This window comes from Pseudophryne corroboree, chromosome 6 (assembly GCF_028390025.1).
Source record: "Pseudophryne corroboree isolate aPseCor3 chromosome 6, aPseCor3.hap2, whole genome shotgun sequence".
NCBI classification, from domain to species: Eukaryota; Metazoa; Chordata; class Amphibia; order Anura; family Myobatrachidae; genus Pseudophryne; species Pseudophryne corroboree.
The window spans coordinates 409,365,269-409,391,605 of NC_086449.1; the positions used below are offsets into that span (position 1 = coordinate 409,365,269).

The window sequence follows — 26,337 nt, forward strand, 5'->3', positions numbered from 1 at the left end:
TGTCTGACCGAACAGACGTCTTTGTATTATTGCGTAGGCTCAGGTGTGTGACATATATATATTTTTTTCATCATCAAATTTGATTAAATTATGTACTGGGATCAATCTGTGAATCTACCACATGCAGTATAATTCTCAATTAATTTCCAAAGCATGGCAGACAGTAGTGATTTGTAAATTCTCACCAATCTTTATTGTCAATTTTGTTATTATCATTAATTGTGTTATCTTTAAATAATCAACCAAACTACTTATATATTTTACTAGGAATTTAATAAAACTTAATTCATTTTATATTCTTTTCATGATTCATTACTTCTATTGATTTTTCTATGATACAAAGAGTGCACCCACAAAAGAGTCTTTTCTTTCTCCTTCTGTGTCTGCAAAGCTTTACACTGACTCTGGGTGCACCACCAAATGTAGATCTGGATAGAAAATATTATTTTCTCAGATTCCATTATTCTATCTTGGTACTTAGAATTCATAATTGTATCTAGCCTGTGCGGTATGCTCCCATAGCTAACGAATATTCAACACATCCCTTATAGCCTCTATCATCAAGTGCACCCCTTTAGCAAGAGATGTGGCACCCCCTAAGCCCATCCCCTAAGCCCATCCCCATTCCGTCTGCCGTGTCTGAATCGGTATCCGTGTCATCCTGCATAATCTGTGCAAGAGCGCGTTTATGGGAAATTCCTGAGGGGGGCGCTGAGGTAACAGAACCGGACCAAACTGCCATAGAGTTCTGTAAAACCTGAATTGCAGATTCATTCTGTGCAACCCTAGTAGAAATCTGAGAAATCATGGATTTGATAGAGGATAACCATTCAGGCTCCCTTGCTGGTATCTGTGCTAAAACAGTGCAATCCTGATTACATGGAATGGGATCATCCTGAGAGGACATATCCTCTGCAGCATATGACACAGAGTCCCTGGACATAGCTAATGGAGACCACAGACACTCCACACACAGGGGAGTACAGACAGAGTTTCACCCCCAAGAATGGCAAGAGAGACACAGAGACTGGAGCCAACCCACACACAGCGCTTACCAGGTATAGGGAGACCCTAAACTAGCGCTGACTGTGCACCTTAATAGGTTACCCAGTCTTTATACAGCCTCCTCCCCCCCTTCTACAACCCTCTGGTACCGTGAGAGATAGCTGGAGTTGCTGTGGAGGGACTGCACATCACTGACAGCGCTTCTGCAGGCAGGAAAAATAGGATTTTGATAACCCACCGGTAAATCCTTTTCTCCTATTCCGTAGAGGATGCTGGGGACGACATAAAAACCATGGGGTATAGACTAGAGATGAGCGGGTTCGGTTCCTCGGAATCCGAACCCGCCCGAACTTCATGTTTTTTTACACGGGTCCGAGCGACTCGGATCTTCCCGCCTTGCTCGGTTAACCCGAGCGCGCCCGAACGTCATCATGACGCTGTCGGATTCTCGCGAGGCTCGGATTCTATCGCGAGACTCGGATTCTATATAAGGAGCCGCGCGTCGCCGCCATTTTCACACGTGCATTGAGATTGATAGGGAGAGGACGTGGCTGGCGTCCTCTCCATTTAGATTAGAAGAGAGAGAGTGAGATTGAGACAGAGACACTTGATTTACTGGAGCTTAGGAGTACTAGAGAGTGCAGAGTTTACTAGTGACTGACCACTGACCAGTGACCACCAGTGCAGTTTTATTTAATATAATCCGTTCTCTGCCTGAAAAAAACGATACACAGTGACTCAGTCACATACCATATCTGTGCTCAGCCCAGTGTGCTGCATCATCTATGTATAATATCTGACTGTGCTCACACAGCTTAATTGTGGGGGAGACTGGGGAGCAGTTATAGGTTATAGCAGGAGCCAGGAGTACATACATAGTATTAAAATTAAACAGTGCACACTTTTGCTGCAGGCAGGAGTGCCACTGCCAGTGTGACTGACCAGTGACCTGACCACACTGACCACCAGTATAGTATACTATATTGTGATTGCCTGAAAAAGTTAAACACTCGTCGTGTGACTTGTGTGGTGTTTTTTTTTTTTATTCTATAAAAAACTCATTCTGCTGACAGACAGTGTCCAGCAGGTCCGTCATTATATAATATATACCTGTCCGGCTGCAGTAGTGATATATATATATTTTTTATATCATTATTTATCATCCAGTCGCAGCAGACACAGTACGGTAGTTCACGGCTGTAGCTACCTCTGTGTCGGCACTCGGCAGTCCATCCATAATTGTATACCACCTACCCGTGGTTTTTTTTTTCTTTCTTCTTTATACATACTACATCTCATTATCATCCAGTCTATATTAGCAGCAGACACAGTACAGTACGGTAGTCCACGGCTGTAGCTACCTCTGTGTCGGCACTCGGCAGTCCGTCCATAATTGTATACCACCTACCCGTGGTTTTTTTTTCTTTCTTCTTTATACATACATACTACATCTCATTATCAACCAGTCTATATTAGCAGCAGACACAGTACAGTACGGTAGTCCACGGCTGTAGCTACCTCTGTGTCGGCACTCGGCAGTCCATCCATAATTGTATACCACCTACCCGTGGTTTTTTTTTCTTTCTTCTTTATACATACTACATCTCATTATCATCCAGTCTATATTAGCAGCAGACACAGTACAGTACGGTAGTCCACGGCTGTAGCTACCTCTGTGTCGGCACTCGGCAGTCCATCCATAATTGTATACCACCTACCCGTGGTTTTTTTTCCTTTCTTCTTTATACATACATACTACATCTCATTATCATCCAGTCTATATTAGCAGCAGACACAGTACAGTACGGTAGTCCACGGCTGTAGCTACCTCTGTGTCGGCACTCGGCAGTCCATCCATAATTGTATACCACCTACCCGTGTTTTTTTTTTTCTTTCTTCTTTATACATACTACATCTCATTATCATCCAGTCTATATTAGCAGCAGACACAGTACAGTACGGTAGTCCACGGCTGTAGCTACCTCTGTGTCGGCACTCGGCAGTCCATCCATAATTGTATACCACCTACCCGTGGTTTTTTTTTCTTTCTTCTTTATACATACATACTACATCTCATTATCAACCAGTCTATATTAGCAGCAGACACAGTACAGTACGGTAGTCCACGGCTGTAGCTACCTCTGTGTCGGCACTCGGCAGTCCGTCCATAATTGTATACCACCTACCCGTGTTTTTTTTTTCTTTCTTCTTTATACATACATACTACATCTCATTATCATCCAGTCTATATTAGCAGCAGACACAGTACGGTAGTCCACGGCTGTAGCTACCTCTGTGTCGGCACTCGGCAGTCCATCCATAATTGTATACCACCTACCCGTGGTTTTTTTTTTTCTTTCTTCTTTATACATACTACATCTCATTATCATCCAGTCTATATTAGCAGCAGACACAGTACAGTACGGTAGTCCACGGCTGTAGCTACCTCTGTGTCGGCACTCGGCAGTCCGTCCATAATTGTATACCACCTACCCGTGGTTTTTTTTTCTTTCTTCTTTATACATACATACTACATCTCATTATCATCCAGTCTATATTAGCAGCAGACACAGTACAGTACGGTAGTCCACGGCTGTAGCTACCTCTGTGTCGGCACTCGGCAGTCCATTCATAATTGTATACTAGTATCCATCCATCTCCATTGTTTACCTGAGGTGCCTTTTAGTTGTGCCTATTAAAATATGGAGAACAAAAATGTTGAGGTTCCAAAATTAGGGAAAGATCAAGATCCACTTCCACCTCGTGCTGAAGCTGCTGCCACTAGTCATGGCCGAGACGATGAAATGCCAGCAACGTCGTCTGCCAAGGCCGATGCCCAATGTCATAGTACAGAGCATGTCAAATCCAAAACACCAAATATCAGTAAAAAAAGGACTCCAAAACCTAAAATAAAATTGTCGGAGGAGAAGCGTAAACTTGCCAATATGCCATTTACCACACGGAGTGGCAAGGAACGGCTGAGGCCCTGGCCTATGTTCATGGCTAGTGGTTCAGCTTCACATGAGGATGGAGGCACTCAGCCTCTCGCTAGAAAAATGAAAAGACTCAAGCTGGCAAAAGCAGTAGCACCGCAAAGAACTGTGCGTTCTTCGAAATCCCAAATCCACAAGGAGAGTCCAATTGTGTCGGTTGCGATGCCTGACCTTCCCAACACTGGACGTGAAGAGCATGCGCCTTCCACCATTTGCACGCCCCCTGCAAGTGCTGGAAGGAGCACCCGCAGTCCAGTTCCTGATAGTCAGATTGAAGATGTCAGTGTTGAAGTACACCAGGATGAGGAGGATATGGGTGTTGCTGGCGCTGGGGAGGAAATTGACCAGGAGGATTCTGATGGTGAGGTGGTTTGTTTAAGTCAGGCACCCGGGGAGACACCTGTTGTCCGTGGGAGGAATATGGCCGTTGACATGCCAGGTGAAAATACCAAAAAAATCAGCTCTTCGGTGTGGAACTATTTCAACAGAAATGCGGACAACAGGTGTCAAGCCGTGTGTTCCCTTTGTCAAGCTGTAATAAGTAGGGGTAAGGACGTTAACCACCTCAGAACATCCTCCCTTATACGTCACCTGCAGCGCATTCATAATAAGTCAGTGACAAGTTCAAAAACTTTGGGTGACAGCGGAAGCAGTCCACTGACCAGTAAATCCCTTCCTCTTGTAACCAAGCTCACGCAAACCACCCCACCAACTCCTTCAGTGTCAATTTCCTCCTTCCCCAGGAATGCCAATAGTCCTGTAGGCCATGTCACTGGCAATTCTGACGAGTCCTCTCCTGCCTGGGATTCCTCCGATGCATCCTTGCGTGTAACGCCTACTGCTGCTGGCGCTGCTGTTGTTGCTGCTGGGAGTCGATGGTCATCCCAGAGGGGAAGTCGTAAGCCCACTTGTACTACTTCCAGTAAGCAATTGACTGTTCAACAGTCCTTTGCGAGGAAGATGAAATATCACAGCAGTCATCCTGCTGCAAAGCGGATAACTGAGGCCTTGACAACTATGTTGGTGTTAGACGTGCGTCCGGTATCCGCCGTTAGTTCACAGGGAACTAGACAATTTATTGAGGCAGTGTGCCCCCGTTACCAAATACCATCTAGGTTCCACTTCTCTAGGCAGGCGATACCGAAAATGTACACGGACCTCAGAAAAAGACTCACCAGTGTCCTAAAAAATGCAGCTGGACCCAATGTCCACTTAACCACGGACATGTGGACAAGTGGAGCAGGGCAGGGTCAGGACTATATGACTGTGACAGCCCACTGGGTAGATGTATGGACTCCCGCCGCAAGAACAGCAGCGGCGGCACCAGTAGCAGCATCTCGCAAACGCCAACTCTTTCCTAGGCAGGCTACACTTTGTATCACCGCTTTCCAGAATACGCACACAGCTGAAAACCTCTTACGGCAACTGAGGAAGATCATCGCGGAATGGCTTACCCCAATTGGACTCTCCTGTGGATTTGTGGCATCGGACAACGCCAGCAATATTGTGTGTGCATTAAATATGGGCAAATTCCAGCACGTCCCATGTTTTGCACATACCTTGAATTTGGTGGTGCAGAATTTTTTAAAAAACGACAGGGGCGTGCAAGAGATGCTGTCGGTGGCCAGAAGAATTGCGGGACACTTTCGGCGTACAGGCACCACGTACAGAAGACTGGAGCACCACCAAAAACTACTGAACCTGCCCTGCCATCATCTGAAGCAAGAAGTGGTAACGAGGTGGAATTCAACCCTCTATATGCTTCAGAGGTTGGAGGAGCAGCAAAAGGCCATTCAAGCCTATACAATTGAGCACGATATAGGAGGTGGAATGCACCTGTCTCAAGCGCAGTGGAGAATGATTTTAACGTTGTGCAAGGTTCTGATGCCCTTTGAACTTGCCACACGTGAAGTCAGTTCAGACACTGCCAGCCTGAGTCAGGTCATTCCCCTCATCAGGCTTTTGCAGAAGAAGCTGGAGACATTGAAGGAGGAGCTAACACGGAGCGATTCCGCTAGGCATGTGGGACTTGTGGATGGAGCCCTTAATTCGCTTAACAAGGATTCACGGGTGGTCAATCTGTTGAAATCAGAGCACTACATTTTGGCCACCGTGCTCGATCCTAGATTTAAAGCCTACCTTGGATCTCTCTTTCCGGCAGACACAAGTCTGCTGGGGTTGAAAGACCTGCTGGTGAGAAAATTGTCAAGTCAAGCGGAACGCGACCTGTCAACATCTCCTCCTTCACATTCTCCCGCAACTGGGGGTGCGAGGAAAAGGCTCAGAATTCCGAGCCCACCCGCTGGCGGTGATGCAGGGCAGTCTGGAGCGACTGCTGATGCTGACATCTGGTCCGGACTGAAGGACCTGACAACGATTACGGACATGTCGTCTACTGTCACTGCATATGATTCTCTCAACATTGAAAGAATGGTGGAGGATTATATGAGTGACCGCATCCAAGTAGGCACGTCACACAGTCCGTACTTATACTGGCAGGAAAAAGAGGCAATTTGGAGGCCCTTGCACAAACTGGCTTTATTCTACCTAAGTTGCCCTCCCACAAGTGTGTACTCCGAAAGAGTGTTTAGTGCCGCCGCTCACCTTGTCAGCAATCGGCGTACGAGGTTACATCCAGAAAATGTGGAGAAGATGATGTTCATTAAAATGAATTATAATCAATTCCTCCGCGGAGACATTGACCAGCAGCAATTGCCTCCACAAAGTACACAGGGAGCTGAGATGGTGGATTCCAGTGGGGACGAATTGATAATCTGTGAGGAGGGGGATGTACACGGTGATATATCGGAGGATGATGATGAGGTGGACATCTTGCCTCTGTAGAGCCAGTTTGTGCAAGGAGAGATTAATTGCTTCTTTTTTGGGGGGGGTCCAAACCAACCCGTCATATCAGTCACAGTCGTGTGGCAGACCCTGTCACTGAAATGATGGGTTGGTTAAAGTGTGCATGTCCTGTTTATACAACATAAGGGTGGGTGGGAGGGCCCAAGGACAATTCCATCTTGCACCTCTTTTTTCTTTTATTTTTCTTTGCGTCATGTGCTGTTTGGGGAGGGTTTTTTGGAAGGGCCATCCTGCGTGACACTGCAGTGCCACTCCTAGATGGGCCCGGTGTTTGTGTCGGCCACTAGGGTCGCTTATCTTACTCACACAGTCAGCTACCTCATTGCGCCTCTTTTTTTCTTTGCGTCATGTGCTGTTTGGGGAGGGTTTTTTGGAAGGGACATCCTGCGTGACACTGCAGTGCCACTCCTAGATGGGCCCGGTGTTTGTGTCGGCCACTAGGGTCGCTTATCTTACTCACACAGCTACCTCATTGCGCCTCTTTTTTTCTTTGCGTCATGTGCTGTCTGGGGAGGGTTTTTTGGAAGGGCCATCCTGCGTGACACTGCAGTGCCACTCCTAGATGGGCCCGGTGTTTGTGTCGGCCACTAGGGTCGCTTATCTTACTCACACAGTCAGCTACCTCATTGCGCCTCTTTTTTTCTTTGCGTCATGTGCTGTTTGGGGAGGGTTTTTTGGAAGGGCCATCCTGCGTGACACTGCAGTGCCACTCCTAGATGGGCCCGGTGTTTGTGTCGGCCACTAGGGTCGCTTATCTTACTCACACAGTCAGCTACCTCATTGCGCCTCTTTTTTTCTTTGCGTCATGTGCTGTTTGGGGAGGGTTTTTTGGAAGGGACATCCTGCGTGACACTGCAGTGCCACTCCTAGATGGGCCCGGTGTTTGTGTCGGCCACTAGGGTCGCTTATCTTACTCACACAGTCAGCTACCTCATTGCGCCTCTTTTTTTCTTTGCGTCATGTGCTGTTTGGGGAGGGTTTTTTGGAAGGGACATCCTGCGTGACACTGCAGTGCCACTCCTAGATGGGCCCGGTGTTTGTGTCGGCCACTAGGGTCGCTTATCTTACTCACACAGCGACCTCGGTGCAAATTTTAGGACTAAAAATAATATTGTGAGGTGTGAGGTATTCAGAATAGACTGAAAATGAGTGGAAATTATGGTTTTTGAGGTTAATAATACTTTGGGATCAAAATGACCCCCAAATTCTATGATTTAAGCTGTTTTTTAGGGTTTTTTGAAAAAAACACCCGAATCCAAAACACACCCGAATCCGACAAAAAAAATTCGGTGAGGTTTTGCCAAAACGCGGTCGAACCCAAAACACGGCCGCGGAACCGAACCCAAAACCAAAACACAAAACCCGAAAAATTTCAGGCGCTCATCTCTAGTATAGACGGGATCCGCAGGAGACATGGGCACTCTAAAGACTTTTCATTGGGTGTGAACTGGCTCCTCCCTTTATGCCCCTCCTCCAGACCTCAGTTGTAGGAACTGTGCCCAGGGAGACTGACATTTCGAGGAAAGGAATTACTTAACTAGTGGTGAGATATCTACCAACTCACACCTTCAACCATGCCGCACACATGGTATTCAATAAAACACGCGCCAACAGGCATGAGCTAATTGCAGCAACATGCTGATACCAAGATAAAACAACTTGTGTAACTGTAATAACTAAACTGCAGGTAAAGTACGCACTGGGACGGGCGCGCAGCATCCTCTACGGACTAGGAGAAAAAGATTTACCGGTAGGTTATCAAAATCCTATTTTCTCATACGTCCTAGAGGATGCTGGGGACGACATCAAGACCATGGGTTCTATACCAAAGCTCCAGTACGGGCGAGAGAGTGCGGATGACCCTGCAGCACCGATTGACCAAACTTTAGGTCCTCATCGGCCAAGGTGTCAAACTTGTAGAACTTAGCAAATGTGTTTGACCCTGACCAAGTAGCTGCTCGGCAAAGTTGTAATGCCGAGACGCCCCGGGCAGCCGCCCAGGATGAGCCCACCTACCTAGTGGAGTGGGCCTTCACCGACGTCGGTAACGCCAATCTAGCCGTAGTATGAGCTTGCTGAATCGTATTTCTAATCCAACATGCAATAGTCTGCTTGGAAGCAGGACAGCCAATCTTGTTGTGATCATACAGGACAAACAGAGCCTCTGTTTTCCGTATACGAGCTGTTCTAGCAACATAGATTTTCAAGCTCTAACCACATCTAGAGACTTTGAATCAGTGAATGTGTCAGTTACTACTGGCACCACAATAGGTTGGTTTATGTGAAAAGCAGAAACCACCTTTGGAAGAAAATGTTGGCGAGTCCGCAACTCTGCCCTATCTTCATGGAAAATCAGGTAAGGGCTCTTGTGAGACAAGGCCCTCAATTCAGACACCCGCAAAAGCATCACCACTTTCCAAGTGAGAAACTTCAACTCTATCTTTTGTAGAGGCTCAAACCAATCCGATTGAAGGAACTGCAATACCACGTTAAGGTCCCATGGTGCCACTGGAGGCACGAATGGAGGCTGGATGTGCAGAACCCCTTTCACGAAGGTCTGAACCTCTGGAAGAGAGGCCAATTGTTTTTGGAAGAACAATGACTAGGCCGAAATTTGGACCTTGATTGATCCCAATCGTAGGCCCGTCTCCACACCATCCTGCAAAAAATGGAGAAAACGTCCTAAGTGAAACTCTTCCGTAGGAGCTTTCTTGGATTCACACCAAGACACATATTTTCTCCAAATACGGTGGTAATGTTTTGACGTTACTCCCTTTCTGGCCTGAATAAGGGTGGGGATGACCTCCTTAGGAATACCCTTCCTGGCTAGGATACGGCGCTCAACAGCCATGCCGTCAAACGTAGCCGCAGTAAGTCATGGTACACACACGGCCCCTGCTGCAGCAGGTCCTCCCGAGGAGGAAGAGGCCGAGGATCTCCTATGAGTAACTGCTGAAGATCTGGGTACCAAGCCCTTCTTGGCCAGTCTGAGGCAATGAAGATTGCTCAAACCCTTGTCTTTCTTATGATCCTGAGTACTTTTGGGATCAGCGGAAGTGGAGGGAAAACATACACTGACGGAAACACCCACTGGGTCACCAGTGCATCCACTGCTATTGCTGGAGGGTCTCTCGACCTGGAACAGTATCTCTAAAGCTTCTTGTTGAGACGAGACGCCATCATGTCTATTTGAGGAACTCCCCAAAGACTTGTCACCTCTGCGAAGACTTCTTGGTGGAGGCCCCACTCTCCTGGATGGAGATCGTGTCTGCTGAGGAAGTCTACTTCCCAGTTGTCTACTCCTGGAATGAATATTGCCGACAGAGCTTGTAGATGTTTTTCTGCCCAGCTGAGGATTTTTGTCGCCTCTGCCAATGCCACTCTGCTTTTCGTTCCGCCCTGCCTGTTTATGTATGCGACTGCTGTTACATTGTCCACCTGGATCTGCACGGGACGGTCTTGAAGAAGATGTACCGCTTGTTGAAGGCCGTTGTAAATGGCTCTTAGCTCCAGCACGTTTATGTGAAGGCAGGCTTCCTGATGTGACCAACGTCCCTGGAAGTTATCTCCCTGAGAGACTGCTCCCCAGCCTCGGAGACTTGTATCCGTGTTACTAGGACCCAGTCCTGAATGCCGAACTTGCGTCCCTCTAGCAGGTGAGAGCTGTGCAACCACCACAGGAGCGAAATCCTGGTTTTTGACGACAGGATTATCTTTCTGTGCATGTGTAGGTGTGACCCCGACCACTTGTTCAACAGGTCCCATTGGAATACCCTGGCATGGAACCTGCCAAACTGTATGGCCTCGTAGGCCGCCACCATCTTCCCCAACAACCGAATGCACTGATGGATCGCCACACTTGATGGTTTCAATATCTGTTTTACCATTTTCTGGATTTCCAGAGCCTTTTCCAGCGGAAGAAATACTCTCTGAACTTCTGTGTCCAGAATCATCCCGAGGCAAGACAACCTTGTCTTCGGTTCCAACTGTGACTTTGGGTAATTTATGATCCACCCGTGTTGTTGGAGTATTGACAGGGAGAGGGATATGTTTTGTAATAACTGCTCCCTGGATCTCGCCTTTATCAGGAGGTCGTCCACATAAGGGATTATATTGACTCCTTTCTGACGAAGGAGGACCATGCCATCACCTTGGTGAATACCCTCGGCGCCGTGGAGAGACTGAAAGGTAACGTCTGGAATTGGTAATGGCAATCCTGAATCGCGAATCTCAGATAAGCCTGGTGAGGAGGATAAATGGGAACATGCAGGTAAGCATCCTTTATGTCCAGCGACACCAAGTAGTCCCCCTCCTCCAGACTGGCAATCACCGCCCAAAGTGATTCCATCTTGAACTTGAACCTTTTCAGGAAGAAATTCAGATTTTTTTAGATTTAGGATCGGTCTGACCGAGCCGTTCGGCTTCGGAACAACAAAAAGGCTTGAATAAAAACCCCGCCCTTGTTGTGACAACGGTACCAGGACTATGACCTGGTCTTGACATGGGGGGTCATTCCGAGTTGTTCGCTCGTTGCCGATTTTCGCTATATTGCGATTAGTCGCTTACTGCGCATGCGCAAGGTTCGCAGAGCGCATGCGCTTAGTTATTTTACACAAAAGTTAGGTATTTTACTCACGGCATAACGAGGATTTTTCATCGTTCTGGTGATCGTAGTGTGATTGACAGGAAGTGGGTGTTTCTGGGCGGAAACTGGCCGTTTTCTGGGCATGTGCGAAAAAACGCTGGCATTTCTGGGAAAAACGCAGGAGTGTCTGAAGAAACGGGGGAGTGTCTGGGCGAACGCTGGGTGCGTTTGTGACGTCAAACCAGGAACGAAACTGATTGAACTGATCGCAATGACTAAGTCTGGAGCTACTCAGAAACTGCTAAGAAATTTCTATTCGCAATTCTGCTAATCTTTTGTTCGCACTTCTGCTAAGATACACTCCCAGAGGGCGGCGGCTTAGCGTGTGCAATGCTGCTAAAAGCAGCTAGCGAGCGAACAACTCAGAATGACCACCATAATTTTTTGAATTGCCGCTGTTACTGCTTCTCTCTCTGGCGGAGAAGCTGGCAAGGTCGATTTGAAAAATCGGCATGGGGTAACGTCTTGAAACTCGTTTGTATCCCTGGGATACTATTTGCAACACCCAGGGGTCCAGGCAAGACAGAATCCAATCCTGGCTGAAGAGTTTGAGACATGCCCCCATCCGAGCAGCCTCCCGCAAGGGAGTTCCAGCGTCCTGCTGGAGATTTGGTCGAATTAGGGGTAGACTTTTGCTCTTGGGTACCTGGAGCCGGTGTGGGCTTCTTTCCCCTTCCCCTTCCTGCAAAGAAGGGGGAACCTCTCGTCTTTTTGTATTTATTGGGCCGAAAGGACTGCATTTGTGGGTGATAGGTCTTTTTTGCCGGTGCAGGCGCAGAGGGCAAAAATGTTGACCTACCTGCGGTAGCCGCCGAGACTAACGCATCCAGGCCATCGCCAAATAAGGCCTCACCTTTATATGGGAGAGCCTCCATGTTTCTTTTGGAATCTGCACCCGCGTTCCACTGGCGAATCCATAACGCCCGCCTAGCCGATACTGCCATGGTAGTGGCTTGTGAACTCAAGAGTCCAATATCCTTCATTGCTTCCAGCATGTAGGCGGCAGCGTCCTTGATATTCCCTAACTTAAGGAGTATCTCATCTTTATCAATCGTGTCAATTTCTGATGACACGCTTTCTGACCATTTTTCAATAGCGCGACTCACCCATGCGCAGGCAATAGTGGGCCTGAGCAGTGTACCATTGGTAACATAAATGGATTTCAATGTCGTTTCCATTTTGCGGTCTGCCGGCTCTTTAAGAGAAGCTGTGCCAGGAGCAGGGAGAATTACCTTCTTTGTCAACCTGGAAAGTACACTGTCTAACACAGGGGGTGACTCCCATTTTTTCCTGTCTTCAACCGGGAAAGGATAAGCAATGTGAATCCTTTTGGGAATATGACATTTTTTATCAGGATTCACCCACATCCCTTCAAACAGAGCATTTAGTTCGTGTGAAGGAGTGAACGTGACTTTGGATTTCTTTTCCTTACATAAATAAGCTTTCTCCTGAGGTACAGGAGTGCTTTCTGTAACCTCCAACACGTCCCTTATAGCCACAATCATATATTGTATACTTTTTGCCAATTTATGATCTATCTCTCTGGATTCACTATTGTTGACACAAGAATCAGAATCTGTGTCGGTATCAGTGTTTACAACATTTGCAAATGGCCTCTTATGTGACCCAGAGGGGCCGCCCGCATAAGGAATAACAGCATCCTGAAAAATCACATCTACCACAGATTTTCTCCAGCATGCAGCCTTAGATTCAGACTTATCCAATCTACGGTTAATCAGATGCATACTGTCACGTATCTCTTTCACCCATGCAGGCTCTTGGTGTGCCGGTAGCGCCACCACATTACAACTCTGTGTCCCTAAAATGGCTTCCTCCGGGGAGGAACTCCCTGCCTCAGACATGCCTCACACGTGTACACCACACTCACAGACACACTGGGACTTATTTTGGGGACAGACCCACAGTAAAATCTGTCAGAGGGACACAGGATAGGAGCAGCCAGTTCACAAACCCCGCGCCAGTATTGCCTGTGAACACAGTATGTCCACAGCCCAAAAGCGCTTTAAAATAGTAATATACACTATCAAATGCACCACAATCGCTATGTGCCCCCCCTTTATAGCACCCTGTACTTGTCAGAAGTGGAGGAGAGGACCAGCGTGTTCTCTGCAGCCTGAGGAGAGAGAGAAAATGGCGCTGAGTAGTGTGCTGGCTGCCTGAGGAAGAAGCTCCGCCCTTTTTACCTCAAACTTTTCATAATATTAATACTGGCGGGGGTAGGGCTGTGCCTGGGCATCTTATGCCCCCTTTTAGCCAGTTTGAGGTATTTTTCTTGCTGCCCAGAGTGCCCCTACCCCCCCCCTCCCCGCGCCCTGCACCCTGCAGTGCCTGTGTGTGTGGGCAGCAATGGCGCGCTGCGCTCCCGCCAGCCGCGCCGCACCTCAGCGGTCACTTACTTGATTGAAGATCATTCTTCTCATACTCACCTGTCTTCTGACTTCTGGCTCTGTGAGGGGGGTGACGGCGTGCTGTGGGAGTGAGCATCTAGACACGGCTAGCGTTCAGTTCCCTTCAGGAGCTAATGGTGTCCTGTCAGCCAGAAGCAGGGCCATGAAACTCTGAGGAAGTTGGTTCTGCTTCTGCCCCCTCAGTCCCACGAAGCAGGGAGTCTGATGCCAGCAGATCTCCCTGAAAATAAAAAACCTAACATAAGTCTTTTCAGAGAAACTCAGTAGAGCTCCTCAGAGTGCATCCAGTCGACCTGGGCACATTTCTAAAACTGAGGTCTGGAGGAGGGGCATAGAGGGAGGAGCCAGTTCACAACCAATGAAAAGTCTTTAGAGTGCCCATGTCTCCTGCGGATCCCGTCTATACCCCATGGTCTTGATGTCGTCCCCAGCATCCTCTAGGACGTATGAGAAATGGCGTTGAACGCTGCTGGGTCCGCTCTGAGGTGAAGCTTTGCCCCCTTAATGGCGCTGTCTTCCTGCTCTTCATAGGATTATACTGGCCTGAGGATTAATGCTGGCTGAGATCCCTGGACCCCGGCAGGCTGTGTGACCAGTGTAGGGTGTAGGCGCTGGCTCAGGGCGCCCCTCACAGCGCCACACAAAGTACCACTGCGCTCCTTACCCTTACCATCTTCACACCGGCTCCCCACTTGCAAGGGGGGCCGGTGACTAACTCGCCACAATCTTCTGGCACTGTAAGGGGGTGGCGGCATGCTGCCGGGGTGAGCGATCCCCTGTGGCGGGGAACGTTCGATCCCCTCAGGAGCTCAGTGTCCTGTCAGCGGAGATAGTGGCTCAGACCCCGCAGGGCGGACACTACTCCCCCCTTAGTCTCACGAAGCAGGGAGGCTGTTGCCAGCAGCCTCCCTGTAAAATAATAAACTCTAAACTGAACTTTACTAAAGAAGCTCTGTAGAGCTCCTCTAGCTGTGACCAGCTCCTCTGGGCACATTTTCTAAACTGAGTCTGGTAGGAGGGGCATAGAGGGAGGAGCCAGCCCACACTCTCAAACTCAAAGTGCCAGTGGCTCCTAGTGGACCAGTCTATACCCCATGGTACTAATGTGGACCCCAGCATCCTCTAGGACGTAAGAGAAAATAAAATTATAGACCAGACATTTGCAATTAAACTATTTTACAGCCACAACTCTTGCAGGTATTAAGGTTCATCACAGATGTTTCATTAACTTGCACTGTGTGTTTAACATATAATTTTATCTTCTTCAGTAAAAGGTTTTTCCTCCCGTTACTATATATGCAGTTAGCATGTGTGCTCTTACTCACAGATAAGGCGTGCACAATAATCTGCTCCGGTGATGCTGGGGAAGTGTTTGATGTCAGGGTCACACCTGGGCTTGAGGTCAGTGTTAATGGAAGACTTTGGCTAGAACCCGTCTGCAGGATAAAGGTGCCTGTGGTGCCACTTGGCTGTAAGTAGAAAGACTTAAAGATATAAATAAATGTGTTACTTGAAATATAATTCTCTAAATAGGCCACAGAAACTAAGGGCCTAATTCAGACCTGATCGCTCCTGATTGCGTTTTTCCAGAGATCTGCGATCAGATAGCCGCCGCCCATAGAGAGTGAAAACTCGCCCACACAAGTTTGCGAATGCATGCGTACGCCGTACAAAAACTTAGCCAGACAGCAGACATCTGCAAATACATTCACAATTCACTCACCATGAGTGATTTTTCCAGTGTGTGCTGTCTGTGCGTAGCCCAGGACTTACTCCTACAGTGCAATACAAACAGGCTGAACGGGGCTGGCGTCACACACCCTCCCAGAAAACGCTTGGGAACACCTGCGTTTTTCCTGACACTCCTAGAAAAAGGCCAGTTACCACCCACAAACGTCCGCTTCCTGTCAATCAACTTGCGTACGCCTAGCGTTCGAAATTTTCGCACCATTCTTTCACAGTTTGGCCTTGTGCCTGCGCATTGCGATCCATACGCATGCGTAGTTGTTCGATAATCGCCCGTCATGCAAAATCGTACAACAGCGATCAGGTCTGAATTAGGCCCTATGTTTACATGCAAATAAAGTGATAAAACCAATGTGAGATCTTTTTAGTTAATAGCCAAGAACATACCGGCAGGATCTCAAATGTCTGTAGTGTTCCACCTGAAAGTGTTTCTGGGTCAGCACTGGGAGAGGAGGAGTCTGATGAAGCTATAACACACAGGAATATTACTATGTATGCCAGCATATTTATCACCACAGAGAAATGATTATTACATTGACCAGCCAAATTAGCATATAAGAATATTCACTAAAGTACATTTTAAGTAAGTTTGCTAAATTTGTCTAAATTACTGCAATCGTATTTAAAAAAATCAGAAGAAAATAAAATAGTTTGAGAGAAAAAAAAAATAACAAATAGGACAATAACTCCACGGACTACTATAAGAATGAGAATTATAATCACAGGTTCATTTATATACCTCTTATTTGGACAAATGTATCTGGAACACAGATATATATTAATGGTAATGGGCCTTTATGTAAAAAAAGATTTAAATGGTTTAAAGCTCATAGACAAAGGGGAGGGGGGTGTCCAATTATCCATGATCCTTTTTCGTCTTGTGAAAATGGCATGATATCGCAATTAATGACCGATCGCGGTATCCTATTACAGGCTATTTTCAATGTGCGAAAACGGACCTGCGATTGCGCGATAACACTTGGGACTGGGGATATATCCCCGATCCCATGTGTTATCGCGGCTTCGGCAGCCGCTTATCGTGTATTATGCTTCGGGTGCTTGAGACACCCCAAGCATAATCTGTGATAAATTGCGGCATTGGGGGGGAGGATCCCGCCGCTTCGGGGGCCCCAGCGATTCAATTACCCATGGTCATCAGCCGTGGATAATTGGAAACTCCCTATAGTGTTTACTTGATCATGCAATACAGAGTAATGTTTACAAATGTAAGTTTTGATTGTCACATTAAATATATTATAAGTATCATTAATGATCAATGGTCATAGTACCAATTCTGTATCAATGGATACATAGGGGGGAATTTAGTTGTCCGTGACAACGCGGTAGTTTTTTGTGGATTAATTTTTCGCACATATCACACAAAAATGCTGCTTATTGCCAGTATGCAGGCTCCCATTTTTTGCCTAATCAAATTAGAAATTTGCAAAAAGTGGAAATCGCGCAATAATTAGTCCTGGCGCTACTGGCATTAAGTGTAGGTAAAAAATAGGATTTTAATACCTACCGGTAAATCCTTTTCTCCTAGTCCGTAGAGGATGCTGGGGGCTCCAAAAGGACCATGGGGTATAGACGGGATCCGCAGGAGACATGGGCACACTATAAGACTTTGAATGGGTGTGAACTGGCTCCTCCCTCTATGCCCCTACTCCAGACCTCAGTTATAGGAACTGTGCCCAGGGAGACGGACATTGAGGAAAAGGATTTTTGTTAACCAAGGGTGAGAAATACACCAGCTCACACCACAACACACCGTACAACATGGCTTGTAAGCAATACCAGTGAACAGCATGAACTAAAAACAGCAACAAGCTGAACATAACCGATACACAACCTACGTGTAACAGAAGCAAGGACTACCAACACAACTGCAAATAACAGTCCGCACTGGGACGGGCGCCCAGCATCCTCTACGGACTAGGAGAAAAGGATTTACCGGTAGGTATGAAAATCCTATTTTCTCTTACGTCCTAGAGGATGCTGGGAACTCCAAAAGGACCATGGGGTCTATACCAAAGCTCCAGACCGGGCGGGAGAGTGCAGACGACGCTGCAGCACCGATTGAGCAAACATGAGGTCCTCATCAGCCAGGGTATCAAACTTGTAGAACTTAGCAAAAGTGTTTGAACCCGACCACGTAGCTGCTCGGCAAAGTTGAAACGCCGAGACTCCTCGGGCAGCCGCCCAAGATGAGCCCACCTTCCTGGTAGAATGGGCGTTCACCGACTTCGGCAACGGCAATCCAGCCGTAAAATGAGCATGCCGAATCGTATTACAGATCCAGCGTGCAATAGTCTGCTTGGAAGCAGGAGCCCCAATTTTGTTGGGAGCATATAGGACAAACAGAGCCTCTGATTTCCTAATTTGAGCCGTTCTGGCGACACAAATTTTCAAAGCTCTCACTACATCGAGAGATTTTGACACAGCCACGGCATCCGTAGCCACAGGCACCACAATAGGTTGGTTTATGTGAAATGAAGAAACCACCTTCGGCAGAAATTGCTGACGAGTCCTCAATTCCGCTCTATCCACATGGAAAATCAAATAGGTGCTCTTGTGAGACAAAGCCGCCAATTCCGACACCTGTCTTGCGGGAGCCAAGGCCAAAAGCATGACCACTTTCCAAGTGAGAAATTTAAACTCAACCTTTCGCAAAGGTTTAAAAACAGTGAGACATAAGAAATTGCAACACCACGTCAAGATCCCACGGTGCCACAAACGGAGGATGGATGTGCAGCACTCCCTTCACGAAAGTAACCTCTGGAAGGGCGGCCAATTCTTTTTGAAAGAAAATAGATAAAGCCGAAATCTGTACTTTAATGGAACCTAATTTCAGGCCTGCATCCACGCCTGCCTGCAAAAAATGGAGGAAACGACCCAGCTGAAACTCCTCCGTAGGAGCCTTCTTGGCTTCACACCAAGACACATACTTTCTCCAAATACGGTGATAATGCTTCGCCGTGACCTCCTTTCTAGCCTTATGGAGAGTGGGGATGACTTCCCCGGGAATACCCTTTCGAGCTAGGATTTGGCATTCAACCTCCACGCCGTCAAACGCAACCGCGGTAAGTCCTGGAAGACGCACGGCCCCTGCAGTAACAGATCCTCTCTGAGAGGAAGAGGCCAGGGATCTTCTATATGTAATTCCTGAAGATCCGGATACCAGGCCCTCCGTGGCCAATCTGGAACGATGAGTACCGCCTGAACCCTTGTTCTTCTTATGATCCTCAACACTTTTGGAATGAGTGGAAGTGGAGGGAACACATATACCGACTGAAACACCCACGGAGTTACCAGGGCGTCCACTGCACTGGCTTGAGGGTCCCTTGACCTGGAACAATATCTCGGAAGCTTCTTGTTGAGGCGAGATGCCATCATGTCTATTTGAGGAATTCCCCAACGACTTGTCACTGCCAAAACCTCTTGATGAAGACTCCACTCTCCTGGATGGAGATCGTGTCTGCTGAGTAAGTCTGCTTCCCAGTTGTCCACGCCCGGAAGGAAGACCGCTGACAGAGCGCTTACATGCTTTTCCGCCCAGCGGAGAACTTTTGTGGCCTCCACCATCGCCGCTCTGCTCTTTGTTCCGCCCTGGCGGTTTATGTACGCCACCGCTGTTACGTTGTCCGACTGAATCAGGACCGGTAGACCTCGAAGAAAGTGTTCCGCTTGCAGAAGGCAGTTGTAGATGGCTCTTAATTCCAGAACGTTTATGTGCAGACAAGCTTTCTGGCTTGACCATTTTCCCTGGAAATTTCTTCCTTGTGTGACTGCTCCCCAGCCTCGGAGACTTGCAGCCGTGGTCACCAGGACCCAATCCTGGATCCCGAACCTGCGTCCCTCTAGGAGGTGAGAACTTTGAAGCCACCACAGGAGAGATATTTTGGTCCTGGAAGATAGACTTACTTTCCGATGCATGTACAGGTGAGACCCGGACCACTTGTCCAACAGGTCCCACTGAAATACCCTGGCATGAAACCTGCCAAACGGAATGGCTTCCTAAGCTGCAACCATCTTCCCCAGCACCCGAGTGCATTGATGAATCGATACTCTTGCTGGTTTCAGGATCTCCTTGACCATGGTCTGGATTTCCAGAGCTTTTTCCGCTGGGAGAAACACTCTCTGCAGTTCCGTGTCCAGGATCATGCCCAAGAAAGACAGCCGAGTTGTCGGAATCAACTGTGACTTTGGCAAATTTAGAATCCAACCATGTTGTTGCAGAACTGTCAGGGAGAGTGCCACGTTTCTTAGCAACTGCTCCTTTGATCTCGCCTTTATCAGGAGATTGTCCAAGTTCGGGATAATTGTGACACCCTGCTTGCATAGGAGTACCATCATTTCCGCCATTACTTTGGGGAAGATCCTCGGGGCCAGGGAAAGACCAAATTGGAAAGACCAAATTGGTAATGACAATCCTGCACCGCAAACCTCAGGAAAGCTTGATGCGGAGGATATATTGGGACATGTAAGTAGGCATCTTTTATGTCGACGGACGCCATAAAATCCCCCCCCCCCTCCTTCCAGACTGGAGATCACTGCTCGAAGAGATTCCATCTTGAACTTGAAAGTTTTCAAATACAGATTGAGGGATTTTAGGTTCAGGATCGGTCTGACCAAGCCGTCCGGCTTTTGTACAACAAAGAGGCTCGAATAAAACCCTTCTCCCCGTTGAGACGGGGGTACCGTGACAATGACACGCTGTTGACACAGATTTAGTATCGCAGCATTCACTACTACCCTTTCTGGGATAGAAACTGGCAAGGCTGATTTGAAAAATCGGTGGGGGGGCACCTCCTGAAACTCCAGTTTGTACCCTTGGGACACTATGTCTAACACCCAAGGATCCAGGCCCGAGTGAAACCAGACCTGACTGAAGAGACGGAGACGTGCCCCCACCGGTACGGACTCCCGTAGAGGAGCCCCAGCGTCATGCAGTGGACTTGGCAGAAGCCGGGGAGGACTTCTGGTCCTGGGAGCCTGGCACAGCAGGCAACCTTTTTCCTCTTCCTCTACCTTTAGAGGCACGGAAGGACGACCCTCTTCCTTTTTGTATTTATTAGGCCGAAAGGACTGCATCTGATAATGGGGTGTCTTTTTCTGTTGTGCAGGAACATAAGGAAGAAAGGATGACTTACCCGCTGTAGCCGTAGACACCAGGTCAGCGAGGCAGTCACCAAACTAGACACTACCTTTATATGGGAGAGCTTCCATAGCTTTCTTAGACTCGGCATCAGCATTCCATTGATGAATCCACAGTGCTCTCCTGGCCGAGACTGCCATGGCATTGGCCCTTGATCCCAAGAGGCCAATATCCCTCACCGCATCCTTTAGGTAAGCTGCAGCGTCCCTGATATAACCGAGTCAAAAGACTGTTATCCCTATCCAGGATATCCATGTCAGATGCCAAATTATCTGCCCACTTACCAATAGCACTACTCACCCATGCCGACGCCACGGCAGGTCTGAGCAGTGCCCCCGTAGTGACATAAATGGATTTCAAGGTCGTTTCCTGCTTACGATCCGCAGGGTCCTTGAGGGCAGCAGTGTCAGGAGACAGAAGCGCCACCTTCTTGGACAGCCGTGATAGAGCCTTGTCCACATTGGGAGATGACTCCCACTTTTCCCTGTCGTCAGAGGGGAAAGGATATGCCATTAGAATTCTCTTGGGAATCTGCCACCTTTTGTCAGGAGATTCCCAAGCTTTTTCACAAAGAGCATTCAGCTCATGAGAGGAGGGAAACGCCAACTCAGGCTTTTTTCCCTTATACAAACATACCCTTGTATCTGGAACAGCAGGTACTTCAGAAATATGTAAAACATCTTTAATTGCCACAATCATGTACTGAATACTCTTAACCAATTTTGGATGTAAACTGGCCTCACTATAGACGACACTGGAATCAGAGTCCATGTCGGTATCAGTATCCGCCATCTGGGTAAATGAACGCTTTTGTGACCCTGAGGGGACCTGTACCTGAGACAAGGTGTCCTCCATGGATTTTCTCCACGTTTGTGTCTGAGAATCAGATTTATCCAGTCTTTTAGTCAATAACGCCACATTTGCATTCAATGTACTCAACATATCCACCCAATTAGCAGTCGGCGGTGCCGACACAGTCACTCCCAGCTCCTTAACTGCGCCCCCTGCAACTTCCTCCAGGGAGGAGCACTCAGCCTCGGACATGTCGACACACACGTACCGACACGCACAAACACACTGGCTATAGGGGACAGCACCACAGGAAAGCCTGTTAGAGAAACACAGAGGGAGTTTACCAGCTCACACCCCAGTGCTGAGAGCAAATATACACTGCCTCAGATGTCTGCGCTGTTATTATAAAAAGGGTTAATAGCACCAAAATTCAGGAGAGGGGAGGTCTGGGCCTGCGTCTCTGCAGCCTGTGAAGAGAAAATGGCGCTGGTAAGCTGGGAGGGTCACGTCTCCTCACCGGCGCGCTGTAGTCCCGCTCACAATTTGAATATTTATACTGGCGGGGGCTATATTTAGTGCCTATGCACTTATAATATATATATTTGTGCCAGTTTTATCCTCCAGTAATCATGCTGCCCAGGGCGCCCCCCCTGCGCCCTGCACCCTGCAAGTGCCGTTTGAAGTGTGTGCGGGAGCATGGCGCGCAGCGCGACCGCTGCGGGGTACCTCGTTACTGAAGTCTTCTGCCGTCACTGAAGTCTTCTGATCTACTTTATACTCACCCGGGTTCTTTCTTCTGGCTTCTGTGAGGGGGTTGACGGCGCGGCTCCGGGAACAAGCAGCTAGGCGCACCAAGTGATCGAACCCTCTGGAGCTAATGGTGTCCAGTAGCCTAGGAGCAGAGCCTTTGAACTCAGAAGAAGTAGGTCTGCTTCTCTCCCCTCACTCCCACGAAGCAGGGAGCCTGTAGCCAGCAGGTCTCCCTGAAAATAAAAAACCTAACAAAGTATTTTCAGAGAAACTCAGGAGAGCTCTCCTAGTGTGTGTGCAGTCTCTCTGGGCACAGAATCTAACTGAGGTCTGGAGGAGGGGCATAGAGGGAGGAGCCAAATCACACCCATTCAAAGTCTTATAGTGTGCCCATGTCTCCTGCGGATCCCGTCTATATCCCATGGTCCTTTTGGAGTCCCCAGCATCCACTAGGACGTAAGAGAAATGGGAAAATTTGTCTGTACCCCCAAAAAAGATAAACCACAGATGGAGCCATGCTCATTGAATGTGGCTGCATCGCAGGCGAGGGCCAGAAGCGTGCCTAGGCATAGTGAATGGAACGCGTGAGCGTCTACTACGCATGTGCGTCCCATTCGTTCCCGGTGTGGCGAGGAAAAAAAAGTTGAAAACAAACAAACCACCCAATAACTCCTACACCTCCAAGCCTTAAACCACTTGTCCCACTCATAAAGCACCCTCATATACCTGCCCCATTCCTTATACCAAATATCCTGCATTTTGCTTTTTTCGCCCCCTAAAAAACATGAAGTTATTGGCATAATTAAGCTAATTAAAATATTCTAAGTGTCTAATTAGTCATCAAGGGGGGTGTCCTATTGCTTCTGAACAAAGTCCCGACATTTTTACCTTAAAAAAAGGGGGTTTTCCCCAACTTTTCACCTGCTTAGAAGGTGGTGAAAAGAAATTTGCAATAAAACTATGGAAAATTATTGCCGGAAAATTTTTGTGATTAATTGGATAGGTCCTTTTTTGCGAATTGCGATAAAAGCCAGTTTTTCACATGAAAATGGGTTAATAACGGACAACTGAATTCCCCCCATAATGGGAATTTGCCCACATTCCTAAAAACAAGCTCCATTATCCACAGATAATATAATTATTTTTTCTGTAAGCATCTAGTACACCTTTATCACTGATGTCTATAAAAATAACATCTAAGGCTAAATGTAATAGGGTGCGATTTCGTAAAATGTGCGATTTTTAACGCAAATTCACACATTTTCCGAAAATCGCATATGTAATAGCTTGCGATTTTGTTAAAAATCGCAAGTTTTGAACATATACCAAAAATCGCAAGTGAAAAATCGCATCCAGATGTTTTCCCATTGAAAACAATGAAAATCGCAAATGTAATAGGATGCAATCTTTTCACTTGCACACAAAACCTTACCAAAAATCGCCAGAATAAGAGACCAGGTATAGACTGGCGATTTTTGGAGAAGCATGCACAGATCAGTGAGATTCGAGCATGCTTCTGTCTGTAACAGTAAAGACGGTGTTAAAATATTTTTTATAAAAATGACGTGCAAGTCCCCCCCAAAAGCATAACCAGCCTCGGGCTCCTTAAGCCAGTCCTGGTTGTAAACATACAGGGGGAAAAATTGATTAGGGGTTCCCCGTATTTAAACAACCAGCACCGGACTCTTGGACCGATCCTGGTTCCAAAAATACAGGGGACTGTCAATCAGGCGGAGCGCACTGGCTAGAATGGAGGATTGCGGTCCTCCATTATAGTCAATGGTGGGAAGATTGCGGTCTGAGGCTAACTGCGAGGTTAATTGAGGTCACCCACAATCAGCTCCCTATCCACCGCCCAGGGGCTTCACCCCATCCCTTGGATGCCTGGAGGGGGAGGGGGGAACCCCTTCATTTAAAGGGTCCCCATTCCCCCAGGGAACCCACGGCCAGGGGCGACTAGTTGGGGGGGAGGGATGCTTTGGCCGCAAGGACCTATATAAAAGTGTCCCACGGCTGCGGCATCACCTCCCTGGCTAGTGGAGCCCGGTGCTGGTTAAAAAATACTGGGGACCCCTACTTCGTTTGTCCCCCGTATTTTTGGAACCAGGAGCATTCCAAGAGTCCGGTACTGGTTGTTTAAATACGCGGAACCCCAATCAATTTTTACCTGTATTTTTGCAACCAGGACCGTCTCAAAGAGCCCGAGGATGGTTATGCTTTGGGGGGGACCTGCACGTCGTTTTTAATTTTTAACACTTTCTTTATTTTTACAGACAGAAGCATGCACAGATCACACTGATCTGTGCATGTTTCTAAGTAATAAAAACCTGACCTAAAAACCGCATGTTTTTATTATTAAAAATCGCATGTTTCCTTTACTAAAAACCGCAAATAATCGCATGCGAATTCCATTTTAACCTTAAAATTATCACCCTATTACATTTGCGATTTATTTTTAAAAATCGCAAATTACAAACGTGTGATTTGGTGCGATTTTTTAGACACCTAATCTATACTATTTCATATTTAGGATAGATTTATCAAAGCTTAGACAGAGATTTGGGAGAGAAATGATTGGTTAGTGCTTTATCTCTCACCAACCTTGGATAAATATCCCCCATTATATGCTTTTTAAATAGGCCCCACTTGGAATTGGAAAAAACAACAATAAAATTGTAGCTGTGCTTACAAAGATGAGTTATCTGTACAGGGATCTGCAATGCTGCCAATGAACTCTGAGGAAGGCCTGGGCTGTCCTCCAAGTGAGCTACTCTTATCTGAACGTGCTGCACACTGGAGTTACTGCTCTGGGACTGGATGTCCGTTTTGTTCTCCAGCTCCTGAGTACCCAGGAGAGTAGCCTGGTTTTCATGTAACTGCCGCAGACCTTTAATTAACACTGAAAACATAAATACATTCATCATCAAACAAGGCTGCCAATAAACACCAAATTCTGACTAGTGAAGGACAACTACCCATGTGTAAAACGGTTTATTGAACTGCCTGGGCTATATTGGAGGACTGTGTAAAAAAATAGGATTTTAATACCTACCGGTAAATCCTTTTCTCCTAGTCCGTAGAGGATGCTGGGGTCCACTTCAGTACCATGGGGTATAGACGGTTCCGCAGGAGCCATGGGCACTTTAAGACTTTTCAAGGGTGTGAACTGGCTCCTCCCTCTATGCCCCTCCTCCAGACCTCAGTTATAGGAACTGTGCCGAGGGAGACTGACATTTCGAGGAAAGGATTTACTTTTATACTAATGGTGAGATTCATACCAGCTCACACCTCAACCATGCCGCACAACATGGCATTCAACATAACACACGCCAACAGGCATGAACCATTTACAGCAACATGCTGAAAACAAATGTAACACAACTTGTGTAACTATAATGAACAAACTGCAGGTAAAGTATGCCCTGGGTCGGGTGCCCAGCATCCTCTACAGACTAGGAGAAAAGGATTTACCGGTAGGTATTAAAATCCTATTTTCTCATACGTCCTAGAGGATGCTGGGGTCCACTTCAGTACCATGGGGTTATACCAAAGCTCCAGTACGGGCGGGAGAGTGCGGATGACCCTGCAGCACCGATTGACCAAACTTGAGGTCCTCATCGGCCAAAGTGTCAAACTTATAAAATTTAGCAAATGTGTTTGACCCTGACCAAGTAGCTGCTCGACAAAGTTGTAAAGCCGAGACGCCCCGCAGCCGCCCAGGATGAGCCCACTTTCCTAGTAGAATGGGCCTTCACCGACTTCGGTATCGGCAATCCTGCCGTAGAATGAGCGTGCTGAATCGTACCTCTGATCCAGCGCGCAATAGTCTGCTTAGAAGCAGGACACCCAATCTTGTTGGGAGCATACAGGACAAACATAGCCTCTGTTTTCCGTATCCGAGCTGTTCTTGTGACATAAATCTTCAAAGCTCTAACCACATCTAGAGACTTTTAC

At 47.4% G+C, this 26,337-nt stretch overlaps 1 protein-coding gene across 4 annotated transcripts in view; it reads right to left on the reverse strand.

The window, feature by feature from the left end:
• DMTF1 (cyclin D binding myb like transcription factor 1) overlaps nucleotides 1–26,337 on the reverse strand; it is a 288,329-nt gene that overhangs the window by 60,373 nt on the left and 201,619 nt on the right. For 3 of the 4 annotated variants that reach the window (XM_063926916.1, XM_063926918.1, XM_063926915.1), the window contains exons 12-14: nucleotides 25,073–25,282; nucleotides 16,071–16,150; nucleotides 15,263–15,421 (exon numbers count right to left, since the gene is read on the reverse strand). In XM_063926916.1, coding sequence (XP_063782986.1) covers nucleotides 15,263–15,421; nucleotides 16,071–16,150; nucleotides 25,073–25,282 — 449 coding nt within the window. The remainder of the gene's footprint in view (nucleotides 1–15,262; nucleotides 15,422–16,070; nucleotides 16,151–25,072; nucleotides 25,283–26,337) is intronic. The other variant, XM_063926917.1, reaches the window with a different exon arrangement.